Source organism: Rhinatrema bivittatum, chromosome 19 (assembly GCF_901001135.1).
Source record: "Rhinatrema bivittatum chromosome 19, aRhiBiv1.1, whole genome shotgun sequence".
Lineage (NCBI taxonomy): Eukaryota > Metazoa > Chordata > Amphibia > Gymnophiona > Rhinatrematidae > Rhinatrema > Rhinatrema bivittatum.
In genome coordinates, this window is record NC_042633.1 from 18871748 (window position 1) to 18885575 (window position 13828).

Consider the following 13828-nt stretch of genomic DNA (forward strand, 5'->3'; position numbering starts at 1 on the left):
ATCTGCACGTTTTCTATCTCCATCGGGGGTCAAAACTGGTCTGGTGGGACAAAAAGGAACTGGTGATCAAAGCTGCTGGCTTTCTGTGGCAAATCTGCAGGTGGTTTTACAAACCCAGAGTAACTTCACCTGTAGGGTTTTTTCCTCTCAAAAATACATTTTTCTATATGAGCCTTGATCCTTTTTTCCTTCCCTCTTTCTCTCCTTTCTCCATTTCACCTCTGTTGCTCTTGTTACTTTTCATCATCCATTCACTCTATACTTTCCTCTTTTACATCACTCCCCTTCCCAAAAGTGCCCTCTCTTCCCCCCATACCCTTTTACCCTTCACTTCCTGCCTCTCCTCCCCAGATCATCGCTCCTGTCGGACCCTTTTTCTCCTATAAAAGTTCCCTCCCCCATCCTTCCCCTTGTGCTAATTTTCCCACACCTTACCCGGTTCGCTTCAGCAGCCCCCCCAATCTCCTGCCCCCGCTTGCACTGTGAATGGCGATCATGCTGCAACAGCAGGACCGAGTGCTAGCCCCAGTGTCGTCCCTTAGCCGGTAACACCTTGGGATCTAGGGAGGAGACGAGCTTCCCTCCCCATGCTCTTATCTCCAGCCAGTGCTTCTGGCCGGAGAAAGCAGGCCCCTCTGCTAATGTTTCCAACTGACATGCTCTATTTATTTATTGAGCCTGCCGATCCAAAATCATTCAATGCAGGTTACAATAAAAACACACACCAAGTGAGGTTAGAAACACCCTTCTCCCCCCCAACTCCGTACTTAAGTACAATACTGAATTTTACTTATCCCCGAAGGTTTATGTCTCCAATACATTTGAAAATCGATCTGTGAAATTTAAGAATAGTTCTTCTTGGTAGCTCAGCTGATGAGAACCCCCTTCTTCAGGGCTCCTGTTATTGCCCCACCTAAAGCCTGCTAGAAAGGGCTTTCCTCCCAAGACGTGCCCCCCCATTATATTTATTTACATGTTTTTATATCCCGCCGTTCTCCGCATCTGCTAAGGAATCGGCCAGCGGGGCTCGTAAATTAACCCCCATAAAATGTGCAACACATGACGGGTTCTAAGCACCGCGCCTCCGAGGGCTTCGCCCCGGCCCAAGCGCGTCAAAACTCGTTTCTCGAAAAGATTGCAACAGGGTCCCCCCGTCCCCCGAGACGCGCTGCTTCCGGCTTTCCACGTCCGCCCCCTCCGTAAAGCCCGGGGAGGGGCATGAACGGAGGGAGCTGGTAGGAAGCCCCGCCCTCCCCGCAAGGGCGTTAGACTGCCACGCCCCGCTTCGCAGAGCCCACGCTGCATAGCTCCGTGCGCGCGCGCGCGCGCTCTACTCCTAGGCCTCCAGCAGCGAGGGGGGTTAAGGCGGGGCGTGACCGAGCGGAGAGGGCGGAGCTTCCCTCCCGCAGCCTTCTGGGATTGCTCGGCGCTCTCTCTGGCTACGCGGAAGGAAGGTGCTGCAGCGTGGAGTAATGGGTGAGTGGAGAGCGCGTTAGGGAGGGAGTTGGGGGGCTTCGGCCAGCGCTGCCCTCCGATGCATTGACCACAAGACGCCACCTCTTAGCTGCAGGTGGTGCCTGCCAGCCCGTCCCTGTGCTGACAACGGAGATTCGGCTTAAATATTGCCCTGTGTGTACCCTCTCTATAAAATCCATTGTAAATAAAAATAATAATAATAAAAAAAAAAAGCTGAGGTTTGGCCTTTATTCAGAGTCAAGAGAGGAGCATCTGCAGGTTTGGCCCAGATTGCAATAAGTTACGTTCGTTTCACGCCATAGTAAACACGGCAATAAAGTGACGTTCAAATTCTCTGAAAAACGTTTGCAAGCCAGGCGCTCGCCTAACCCCCTTAAAAGGCCTGCGAGAAGGTTTATGTTCTTCTGGAAGCCCCCGTCCTTCTCTCGCTCGCCGGAGTTTCGAGACCCGCCTACCGGGGATCTGCAGGAAGCTCGGACTGGATGACCGCTGCAAGCCAACAGAGATGCTTGCTGAGTCAGCAATACGGCCAAATGGCAAGGCTTTTCAAAATACAGTAACTTGCGCACTGTTCTCACGGTTTTAGATTGCGCTCGCAAGTGGAATGGAGGCCGATGTTCTGTTCTTAACTCTGGCGCGATATGGTCCCGTAAGCAGCTTTGCAGCTGGTTCTTTGGCCACCCCTATATATGAACTTTTACAATAATCTAACTCATGCTTAGTCACCCATCCATCTAACTCACAAAAATATCTATAAAGATTTTTCAGCGGTAAGGAACCATCCAATAAACAATGGAAATAAAACTGGATGTCAGCAGCATACAAAAAGTAAACAACTACCAAGGAAGCTAATAGTGACCCTAACGGCCAGATTCATACATTAAATAAACATATGCTGATGACAAACAGCAAAGAGAGACCTTCTTATTCTGCATTTACCAATATAAGAAGGACTTTCTCGCCTTTCCTTCTGCATGGAACAATCTCAAACCCTTCTTGTTTCAGGACAAAACTTTTTAGATCCTATGTAACTGTTATAAATAGAGTTGTAATGTTGCTATTGCATTGACAAAAATGAATATAAAATGCTTGGTGTGTTTGCCATTACAGAGGCCTACTCTATTCTGCTATAGGCCTATAATCAGGCTAGAGCTATAGATAGGGTGGGAAGAACTGACTGCTAACATTACACTTTAAGCTTGGCTCAAATATAGTGGATAGAGGTAACGCAAGTGTTAAGAATTATAACTTGTATATAGAAGCTATAGGAAAAAGTATAATCTGGCTTGTTAGAAATCATTTAGTGTGTTTGACCTAGTTTCTGCAGGAAAAGAGGAACCTGACAGAGTGTGAAACTGTTGGCCAGTATAACCAAAGTATACAGTAGCCTGCACAACTCTGGTGAGGTCACTTCTCTCTACGGAAACTCTTAGCTGCAATATTAAGAGAGGCTATGCTGAAAGCAGCCCCCTATACCCCCTTCCTTTCAGGTCGATACTCTAAGGCCGCGGTAGAAACAGTGCGGCATTGCCAGGCGCACCCTCGTTCCCCGCACGCACAGTTCTCTTCACCTAGCGCTCGATACTCTCTTCTAATTGCATGCAAATGCAAGCCGCGTCTGTGAAGCGTAAGGCGAAGGGTTAGGCCCGCGCAATCCATTTTACTGTATAGGCGCTTAATACAGCGCCTATACAGTATCCTGGGTGCGCTGGTACCTGTCATTTCAAATGACATTTGAAATGACAGGCACCAGGAAGTGTAAAAAACAAAAAACCAAAAATATGTAAATACCTGTCACTTTCCGAATCCCCCAGGCGTGCGGTCATCCAGGTGGCGGCGGGAGCTGGGGGGCGGGTGGGCGCGCGTTGGTTTCAGGCGGGCGGCGGGAGCCGGGGCGGCGCGTGTTCGATCTAGGCCGTGGGCGGGTGGGCGCCTGTTCATCCAGGCGGCGGCGGGAGCCGGGTGGGCGCACGTTGGTTTCGGGCGGCGGGAGCCGGAGGGCGCGCGTGGGTCCAGGCGGCCGGCGGCGGAAGCCGGGGGGCGGGTGGGCGCATGTTCGATCTAGGCCGTGGGCGCCTGTTCATCCAGGCGGCGGGAGCCGGGGGCGGGTGGGTGCACGTTGGTTTCGGGCAGCGGCGGGAGCCGGTGGGCAGGTGGGCGCGTGTTCGATCGCACGGGCGTGCATTCATTCACTGCCGGTGGGGGCTGCCGGAGGCTGCTTTCGCCGCCGGCTCCCTCTGCCTGGATGAATGCACGCCTGTGCGACCCGGCCCGCGGCCTTGATCGACCACGCGCCCGCCGGCTCCCACCACCGCCGCCCGAAACCAACGTGCACCCACCCGCCCCCGGCTCCCGCCACCTGGATGAACAGGCGCCCACCCGCCCGCGGCCTAGATCAAAAACGCGCCCACCCACCCCCCGGCTCCCGCCGCCGCCCGCCGGCCGCCTGGACCCACGCGCACCCTCCGGCTCCCGCTGCTGCCTGGATGACCGCACGCCTGGGGGATTCGGAAAGTGACAGGTATTTATACATTTTTTTGTTTTTTTACACTTTAAGCTGCAAATATATTTTATATGGATAGAAATTATACAAAAACCTTTTTGAGAGATTCAAGTGGAGTTCTCATTGGAGTATGGACTCTTATTGTTAAATACCTTCTGGGTTCGAGCGTGGCAGGCACACGTACTCTGTAATAGGTTTTTATGTGTCCCACAGCATTACATTTTCTCGATCATCTCTGTATCGCTTTTTTTTTTATTGTGTTTGAGTATCTTAAGTGGTATCGATGGCCTTAGTAGTGATTTGTTACAAGACTCAGTCCTAACACCTACTAGAGGGTAGGCGGTAAACTAGCACGTTAAGGCCGCGGCAAAATAGCGGGTTACTAAGGAGATAATCTGAGCGCGCGTCACAGTATCGGAGGGGAATAGCTAATTCCTTCATTATACAGCTAATTCGTTCATTTACATATCATATACATGCTGCGTGCGGAAAGGGTTATGTGTCTATTTTAAGAAGCGCTAAGGACGCGTGAAACTGGAGACTGTATCGCTGGATCGCCTTACGCGTCCGAATTGTGCGCTCCCAGCACGTTACAGACGGGAAATCTTCAACTGCACGTTACTGTATCGACCTGTTTGTTACCAGGAAACAGGTACAGGGAAGTACAAGAAAAGCAACAACCACAAGCCTCCTCCAACCCCCCTTCTCCTAACCTCCCCCTTACACCCCCCCCCCCCCTTCCCCGATCAGGTCACAGAAAGAACAAGTTAACCACAAGACAAAAAGAGGAACTAAATTGAGTATATAAACCCCTGTATTTCAATAGCAAGCTTATGCCAGCATTGATAGCACATGCGTGTGTTGGTTCTGTTGGCATCCATTTGCAAATGCTACAATAAAGACTTTGTGTCGCTGAATAATTTATTTGTTCACTGTTTTATCTTTCCCAAAAGGGAAAAGTGTGTTTTACTTCCCACATAACTAAGGGGAAAACCCCTTTAGTTTATATGCGAGGTCTGCAAAGCCTCCTATGCTTTGAATGATCCTGCTGGTCACACTGCTGGGGGAGGGAAGGGCAGGATTGCACCATCTGGTCCCCAAACCCTTTACGGTTTATTGCTCAACAACCATGCTGTATGCCTAAGCTAACATGATGCTCCTTCAAGCTGGGTGTTTTAGCCTGGTATGCCGGATGGGTTTGATAAGTTACAGCCAGCCAGCTTCTGTAATCAGTTCACATTCTGCGCCCCTTCTCCCCAAGCTGTGCTCTGGGAATTGTAGTCCTGCTTTTTCTACAGGCAGCAGAAACTAATAGTCCACAGATCCAACAGCTGAGGCAAAAAAACCAGAACTGCTTCAGTCTTGTCAGGGCTGACTTGGGTCACATGGCAACCCTACTGCATGTAAGAGTTTGTCAACTGGCTCCATTGCTGCAGGTCAGGATGATCTAGTCATAGAAACATAGAAATGACGGCAGAAGAAGACCAAACGGCCCATCCAGTCTGCCCAGCAAGCTTTCCTGTTTTTTTTTTCTCTCTCTCATACTTATCTGTTTCTCTTGGCCCTTAGTAATCTTTTGGTTCTATTTCCCTTCCACCCCCGCCATTAATGTAGAGAGCAGTGTTGGACCTGCATCAAGTGAAATATCAAGCTTGATTAGTTAGAGGTAGTAGGGGTAGTAACCGCCGCAATAAGCAAGCTACACCCATGCTTATTTGTTTACTCAGACTATGTAATTCAGCCCTTGGTTGTTGTCTGTATATAGATCCTCTTTTCTTCATTCCCCCCCTGCCGTTGAAGCAGAGAGCTATGCTGGATATGCATTGAAAGTGAAGTATCAGGCTTATTTGGTTTGAGGTAGTAACCGCCGTAACAAGCAAGCTACTCCCCACTTTTTTGTGAATGCAAATCCTTTTTTCCACATTTCCTCTTGCCGTTGAAGCTTAGAGCAATGTTGGAGTCGCATTGACCGTGTGTATGTTTATTGAATAAGGGTATAATCTCCAGGCAGTAGCCGTCATTCCCGCGAGCCACCCACTCTTCATTCACATCCTCTAGGCTTTATGGATCCACAGTGTTTATCCCACGCCCCTGATTTTTAAGGCAACTCCTCACTGCATGCAGGGACTGCTAGACTCGGGGCTTTTTCTTAGGGGGAAATTAGATATAGGAGTCCATGCATGCCACAGAGACTTGAGTAGGGATGTAACCAAGGATCAGATCAGACTATCCTGTGGAAAGAGAACCAGCTGGTTGCCCCCTAAGTATAAAGATCCAAGTTCCAGAAATTACAGCCACTCAGGATGTGGCAAACCGCAAGACACAGATTTCTGTCTTGTGAGTATGAGGTATTACATCTCATTGTGAGGGTGGTTAGGTAACACTGGTCTAGACGCTTACAGAAAGAATAGAGCTGACTAACTCTATAGGGAGGTGGGAGGCTATGTGTGACTGTTAATCTTTCTGTCCACTGAGGACACCAGTTACAGGTAAACAATGGTTTTCTCCATGGACAAGATAAATAGTCACACATGGGAGGACCCCAAGCACAAGGTTACATTTGCATCCCTTCTGTTCCCTTTGCACAAAACAACCCAGGACTCGGGGGGAGTTCCAGCGCCTAAGATTTAAGATTGAAAAAGATTTCTGAGGACTGACTGACTGACCAAATTTACTTTCCTGATAGAACTCAGCCTCTGGGCAATCATAAGATGCAAAGTTGTGGCCTGAACTCCATGCCCCCTTCCACATCTCATGGATGGCAGCCATCGCTCTGACCTGGTGCACATGCACCTATTTCTCCAGACAGAGACTCGCTTTGGCATCACACATAGCTATGCATTCAGAGATCCAGTCTGCGATTGTTCACTGGTCTCCCTGGCCTATACGGATCATGGGAGACAAAGCTGGGTGCAGGCATTAATGTCCTTTGTCCACTGCTCTTCCTCAGTCTGCCAGACTGGAGTGGGGTGGAGGATAAAAGGTGGCCAGGTCTGCTGATTCAGGGGATAGCAGGAAAGTACTGTAAGGGGGTGTCCAATTCCTCCCTTACTAGCTTGTTGCCCCTTAGTATCGCTAAGTACCCTCAGTATGTGTCAGGGGTCTCAACCAGACACTGCTCCTGTGGTGATGTAGAGTAGTAGGACGGTCTCTAGAAGGCTGGCATCACCCACTTAGATGACTGCACATGTGCAAAACATTTTAGACTGTTCCAGCCGATAGCCGATCACCCTCTGTACTGGTTGCTGTGTGTTTATCCTGCTTGTCCATGGAGAATGGAGGTGATTGGTGCTGTGTGTAAGCTGTTATTTTGGGCAATCTTGTTCTTTTATATCAACCTTGATTTCAGGTGCATCCTACCTCTGGCTCTTATTCAGCCCAGCTATCTTACGTTTCACTTTTAAAGTCCTGCCCTGATCTGTTTTTCAGAAGCAATATATGTACTGGGATGGGAAGTCAGTATATCGTTTAACCATTTTATTCTTTCCTATTTCTTCCTCTCCACCAAGTTTTGCTACCCTTGTTAACTGTAACTGTACCTTCGGTCACCTCAGTTCTAGTTTGATGTATTTAATGCACTCCCGTTTCATGTAAACCAGCAAGATATGTTCTCATGATTGCCGGTATATAAAAACCTTAAATAAATAAATAAATAAAATTCTCACCCCCATCCCTTTCACCTTATCTGTGCCCAGGACCCACCAAGGACACTATCCCAGTTAACCAGGGCCTAGGGGTAGGGAATGAGCAAGATTCCTGAATGAAAAGTAAAACATTAGCTTGCAGATATCTGAGCTTGCAATCTGTCTCTTTTAGGATGAGAAGTAATGGGCTTAAATGTAACTCTAGCACCTGGTTCCCCCTCCCACCTTCAACATACACATCTGACAACTCTCCTGGCAGTATCCTAATGGAGAGGCTCCATTTCTGAGCATCAGCATTCACAGCAATTAGAGATCTCTAAGGAGCTAGATATGAAGTTCTAATGCTGATATTCCTATGGGTGGACTGCCTACGGAGACACATTTAACTCTTTCTCTCCCTTTTTTTCATTGTCCCTAGTCAAGCCCCATGATGGATGACAACGAGCTTCAAGGGAATGAGTTTTTCTCCTGGGAAGAGTTCAGTCTGTTTTATGACAGCTGGTGTGAGCAAACACAGTCTCTCCTCTACATGGCGGCATGCAAGCCCCTCAGCAAGTGGAAGTGGATCAGTGAGCCCCCTCGACCCGAGGTGGTAGACGCTCTCAAGTACAAGTACATCATGCTCGTCTGCAAGGAAGGCAGCGGCTTCGCCAAGAAAAAAGAGCCGAGGTAAGGCAGCGGCCATTGCCAAGGATTAATGGCATCGGGGACAGTCTGAGCTAGGACTGCGTCTCTTAGAGTAAATCAAAACCACAAAGCTACAGATACAATGGGACAAACCCATTATACCCAATAACAGTGTCTTACCCCCCTGAGTAGCACTATAAACAAAGAGTAACAGGGTCTCAGCTCCTGCGTAACACTATAAACATTGAGTAACAGGGTCTCAGCTCCTGAGTAGTACTATAAACACTGAATTACAGGGTCTGAGCTCCCGAGTAGCACTATAAACACTAACAGGATCTCAGCTCCCAAGTAGCACTATAAACACTGAGTAATAGGATCTCAGCTCCTGTAAAGCAGTATAAACACTGAATAACAGGGTCTCAGCTCCTGGATAGCACTATATGTGCTAACTGTCAGGGTCTTATTTCTTGAATAACACTATACACACTGAGACTGAGTCTCCATTCCTGGGTATCACTGCCCCTGAGTGGAAGAAACGAGAGAATCTCGTTTTGAATTATGAATTATGTTCAACATCTCCCCTCACAGGGCCCAGAAAATGCCGAAGACAGAGGAGGAGAAGAAGGTGCCTGGAAGCTGCCCTGCCAGGATCATCCTGAAGATGAATGAGGAGAAGGACCGACTGGTGATCACCGAGAGCAGACTGACCCACAACCACCCACTGTGCCCCATCGAGTTTGCCTACTATTTCAAGAGGGGGCGCCTGATGGACAACTCCTGCCTACCTGTGTCTTTCACCAATAACATCTCCAAGCAGTTTGTGGGGGGTCATGACATCCGTAACATGCTGAAAAGATGCAAAACCCGGGAGAATGGGGTTCAGGACACCCTCAGTGCGCTGAACAACCTCTTCACCAATGACCCAGGGGCCAAGGTCAAGCTGGTATTTGTGGAAAACAAGGTGATTATCAAGACAGTCTTCTTGCTCACCTCCATGATGAGGTCCCTCTGCCAACGGTTCCCATTAACCCTCTTCTTTGACCGTGTGGAGGGTTTTAGTGAGGAGTTCGACCTCTACACAGTTCTGTGTGTGGATGCCAATAGCAGGGGGCGGGAATGCGGCTACTGCCTGGCACAGAAAGGGACTCCCAACATGCTGCGCTTCACCTTGGCCTCACTCCTCCAAAGTGTGCCGGACATAAAGTTCAAAGTGCAGTGCATAACACTGGGCGTGGATATCCGGGAACTGGAGGTGGTGGAGGAGCTGTTGCCACAGGCCAGGGTCAAGCTCTGTCGCACTCAGGTCCTGGAGGTCTTGTTCAGCAAGGCCCAGGAGATGGGGGCACCAGAGGATGAGAGGGTGTGGCCTATCCTCTGTGAGACAGCTGAGGCTGAATCTCTTGCGGCCTATAGGCAGGCGGTGAGGAGAATGGACTCTCTCCTACCCCAAGACTTCATGAAATTCTATCACCAGCGCTGGCACCCGTGCTCCAAGATGTGGGTGAAATTCTGGGCCTTCGAGCCAACACAGGATATTGATGCCAGTGAACTCATCAGACAATACAAACAAAAGGTTTTAGTGGGCTTCAATCCCTCTCGGACATTGGCCCAGTGCATTTTGGACCTGGTGATCATCCAGACCCCAGCGGAAGAGGTGAAGAACCTGAAAGAGAATGAGGTGGCCACACGCTACCACCGCATTTGCAACCCAGAGTTGGCCAGTTTGATCAAGGAGGAGCTGAGCTTCGCCAGGCATGGGTCCTACGGCATCAGAGAGACCACAGAAGGCTTTGTCCTTCACGATGATGTCTCTGAATTCTACATGGACCATTGCCTGACCTCCTGCAGCTGCTCCATCTACACCTCCAGCCTCCTGCCCTGCCGGCACCTCTTTGCCACCCGGCTGCACACTGGAGAGCCTCTGTTTGATATCTCCCTCCTCCAGAAAAACAAACAGGCACTGAAAACAGCTTCCTAGATACAGGTGGAGACTGTTCACTCCTGCCTCTGCTGACACTTTTTTTTTTTGGCATCCATTTGATCTTACTATGTAAGTCAGTGCATTAAGTGCTGACATGCCATGGGGCATGTTAATTTTGGAATAGGTAAGGCTGTCATAATTCTATGCAAAGCTGTTTAAAAAGACAGCATGAGCTGACCTGAGAGCTGGTGAATGATGTGTGTACTAGGTGAGAGGATTAACAATAAGTTAATGGTTCCCAAAAGGGATCCAAACTATAGTGGATGAAGTAGCGAGAGACAGGGCTTCTCCCCATCTCAGCCTGAACACCCGTTTACCCCTTCCTACCAGATCTACACTTGGGTGCAAGCACCAGCAGCAGTCAGCATACAATCCCATGCTCTACCTCACACTACTCCCGCATGGCTTTCGGTTAGACTTGGAAACCTGTGCCAAGAGCCATGCCTGAAGTACCCGCTGACTCTCAGGCCCACTTCTGTTGCCTTCATGACCACGTTCTACTTTGGGTGAATTAGGGAGTGGGTTTGGGAGGTCCTTAGACAGGGAAGGGTGGCGAATGGACATCAGCGGGAGGTGGGAAGGAGAGGGAGTGGAGGTCAGCAGGGGGAGAAGAAGTGAAGGTTTGTTATTCTGTTGGCATCTGGAATCATGTGAATTTTCAAGTGTTAAAATGGGGTCCTATTTGATAAGAATTTGGAAGTGTTGCCTTAAGTTATGAAAGTGGAAAGGAATCAATGCTTATATCAGACACCCGCTGAGTTGAGGCGAACAGGATAATTATAAGAGAGATTCCCTCACTCTTATTTTTTAATTCAGTCAATAAACTGCATTTTGTATTTTAAAACTATTTGTGAAGTTTTTAAGCATTATCCTTGCAAGTCCCCTGTAAGCTGTTGGGCAGCCATCTTTAGAACCGTGCCAGATTACTCTGCTCATGACATCATAGCCAACATGGTCCAAGTGGACCCAGCAAGTGCAAGGTGAACTGTAATGCTGTTCTGTAAGTAGCTTTCCTCTGGAACTTAGTGACTGCTATCATCAGTGGCCATTCTGTGCAGGAGCAAAGATTTTTATAAGAACATAGGGACCACCATGCTGGGTCAGAGCAAGAGTCCATCAAGCACCTTATCCTGTTTCCGGCAGTGGTCAATCCAGGTCACAAGGTTCTGGCAAGATCCCAAGGGGTAGATAGATTCCATGTTACTTACGTCCAGGGATAAGCAGTGGCTTTCCTCAGGACTACTTGCTTAATGACTTTATGGACTTTTCCTCCAGGAATGTGTCCAAACCTTCTTTAAACCCAGCTGTGTTTAACTGCCTTCACCACCCCCTCTGGCAGTGAATTCCAGAGCTTAACTATGCATTTTTTAAAAAATATGCTACTTAGTAACTTCATGGCGTGTTCCCTAGTCTTATTTTTTGTAAGTGTAAACAACTGATTTGTATTTACCCATTCCACTCCAGGCATGATTTTGTAGACCTCTATCATATCCCCCCCTCAGCCGTCTCTTCTCCAAGCTGAAGAGCCTTAACCCCTTTAGTCTTTCCTCATAGGGAACTCATTCCATCCCCTTTATCATTTTGAGCGCCCTTCTCAGAACTTTTTTTTTTTTGAGATGTAGCAACTATAATTGCACACACAACTCTAAATGCGGCCACACCATGGAGTTGATACAGGAGTATTATGATATTCTCCAGTCCTTTCCTAATAATCGTCAACATTTTGTTTGCCTTTTTGACCGCTGCGACACACTGAGCCAAGCATTTCAATGTATTGTCCGCAATGACACCCAGATCCTTTTCCTGAGTGGGGACTCCTAATACGGCACCTAACATCGTGTGACTATCTCCATTCCTCCCTCTTCCTTTTCCTCTGCATCTCCACTCTCTCCACCACTACCATCTTCTTTCATTCCTCTCCTGCAAAGTCCTCTCCATATTCTGTGCATCCCTCCACCCAGGAGGGGATGCTTCGGTCTCTGCACTTGACCATTCGGATGTTGGGGTCCCTCGGGTTTGTCCTCAACTACTCAAAGTCCCATCTGACCCCTGTCGCCGCAGTTAAACTTCATCAGCACCCAGCTGGACACGGCACAGGCCAGAGCCTATCTACACAGCGATTGGGCACTCGCACTGGTATCCCTTGTGGTTCTGGTTCGCCAGAGCTGGCAGGTCTCCGCCTACTTCATGCTCCGCCTCCTGGGTCACAGGGCGGCCACTGTCCATGTTGCACCCTTGACTCGCATATGCGCAGGGCTCAATGGACTCTGTGGTCCCAGTGGCAGCAGGCCACCCAGGACCTCCACGAGCGCATCCACGTTACTCCGCCACTCCGGGCCTCCTTGTCTTGGTGGGAGAGCCTGCCCAGTTTGTCTAACTGGCTGGCAGATTGCATCTCCTTCTGCTATACGCAAGCAGGACTGCAACGTGAGGCCATGTCAAGGCACATTCTGTCAGAGCCATGGCAGCGTCAGTGGCCCACCACACTTTCGCTGCTCACTACTTTTGGACAGGGATGGCCAACACGAATCTCTTTCAGCTGTAGAACCCAACTCTTCCTGCCTAGGGTCCTTTTTTCGGGTTCAGGCTGTTTCCCCACTGTTACCAACAGCACATGTGTTGTTTTGCCCATTGGCACCTGGTTGGATGCAAGTTGTTCTGGTTTATATTTAGGAACAGCCTGTAGCTAGGGATTCACCCATGTGTGAGGACTACCATCCTGCTTGTCCTGGGAGAAAGCAGAGTTGCTTACCTGCAACAGGTGTTCCCCTAGGACAGCAGGATGTTTTTGGTAATGAAACCCTCCTGCCACCCTGCAGAGTTGGGTTTCTCTTATGTTTATTTTATTTTTTGTAATTCTATGTTACAAGACTGAAGAGGGACCCCCCGTGTGGATAGTGGCAAGCTGGGCTCCGTCGGATGAAGTCACCCATGTGTGAGGCCTAACATCCTGCTGTCCTAGGAAAACACCTGTTACAGGTCAGCAACTCTGCTTATTGGTAGCTCAGCTGGCAAGAGCATAGCCCCCAGTTCTAAGAACATCCTCCCCCCTCCAGCACTGCTGTTCTCTGAATTTTGCTCCTGCCACATGCTCCTCCCTGGAGTTCTTGTGTTAAGCATTGCGTCTCCGTTTGCCTCAGCAATCACAAGACACAGGCTGCAGCCTGAATCAAACTAATTTATTGAAACAACTGCAACAGAGCTTACAGGGGCCAAGAGCTGCTTTCTTCCTCTGCCTGGGTGGCACCTAAAAACCTCTGGGCCCAGGCAGCTGCCTTAACTGCAAGATCTGGGCTGGAGCAGAAACACATTGAACGAGCACGAAGCACTGGCAAATCCTGGTTAGGCTGACTGGTGTACGTATTGCAAGGACTGGGAGCCCCCTGGAGCCAGGGAACCACCTACAGTGCCTGACAAGCGGAATACAAATAAATAAGGTCGTGCCCTCGCCCCAGAACCGATCATTCCACTTCCTGAATGGGCCTCTGTTCTAAGGCCACGCCCTATTCTAAGACTCTGCCACACAGAACTATCTTGTGTATATAAATATACACACACCTACTTCAGTTATCAGTTTCCAGCAGTGAGGGGGTTAAT

The 13828-nt window shown here is 49.2% G+C and overlaps 1 protein-coding gene across 1 annotated transcript; it reads left to right on the forward strand.

Moving 5' to 3' along the window:
• Nucleotides 1-1344: 1344 nt before the first annotated feature.
• Nucleotides 1345-11078, forward strand: LOC115080239 (uncharacterized protein ZSWIM9-like). Its single transcript, XM_029584394.1, has 3 exons — nucleotides 1345-1476; nucleotides 8042-8292; nucleotides 8839-11078. Exons 2-3 carry the CDS (start codon nucleotides 8051-8053, stop codon nucleotides 10226-10228), a joined length of 1632 nt encoding a protein of 543 aa, XP_029440254.1. The 5' UTR covers nucleotides 1345-1476; nucleotides 8042-8050; the 3' UTR covers nucleotides 10229-11078.
• The last annotated feature ends 2750 nt before the right edge of the window (nucleotides 11079-13828 follow it).

Coding starts and splice junctions, on each gene's coding strand:
- LOC115080239 (XM_029584394.1), top strand. CDS start 8,051: ATGATGGATGACAACGAGCTTCAAGGGAATGAGTTTTTCTCCTGGGAA. Junction 8,293..8,838: donor GCCAAGAAAAAAGAGCCGAG/GTAAGGCAGCGG, acceptor CTCCCCTCACAG/GGCCCAGAAAATGCCGAAGA.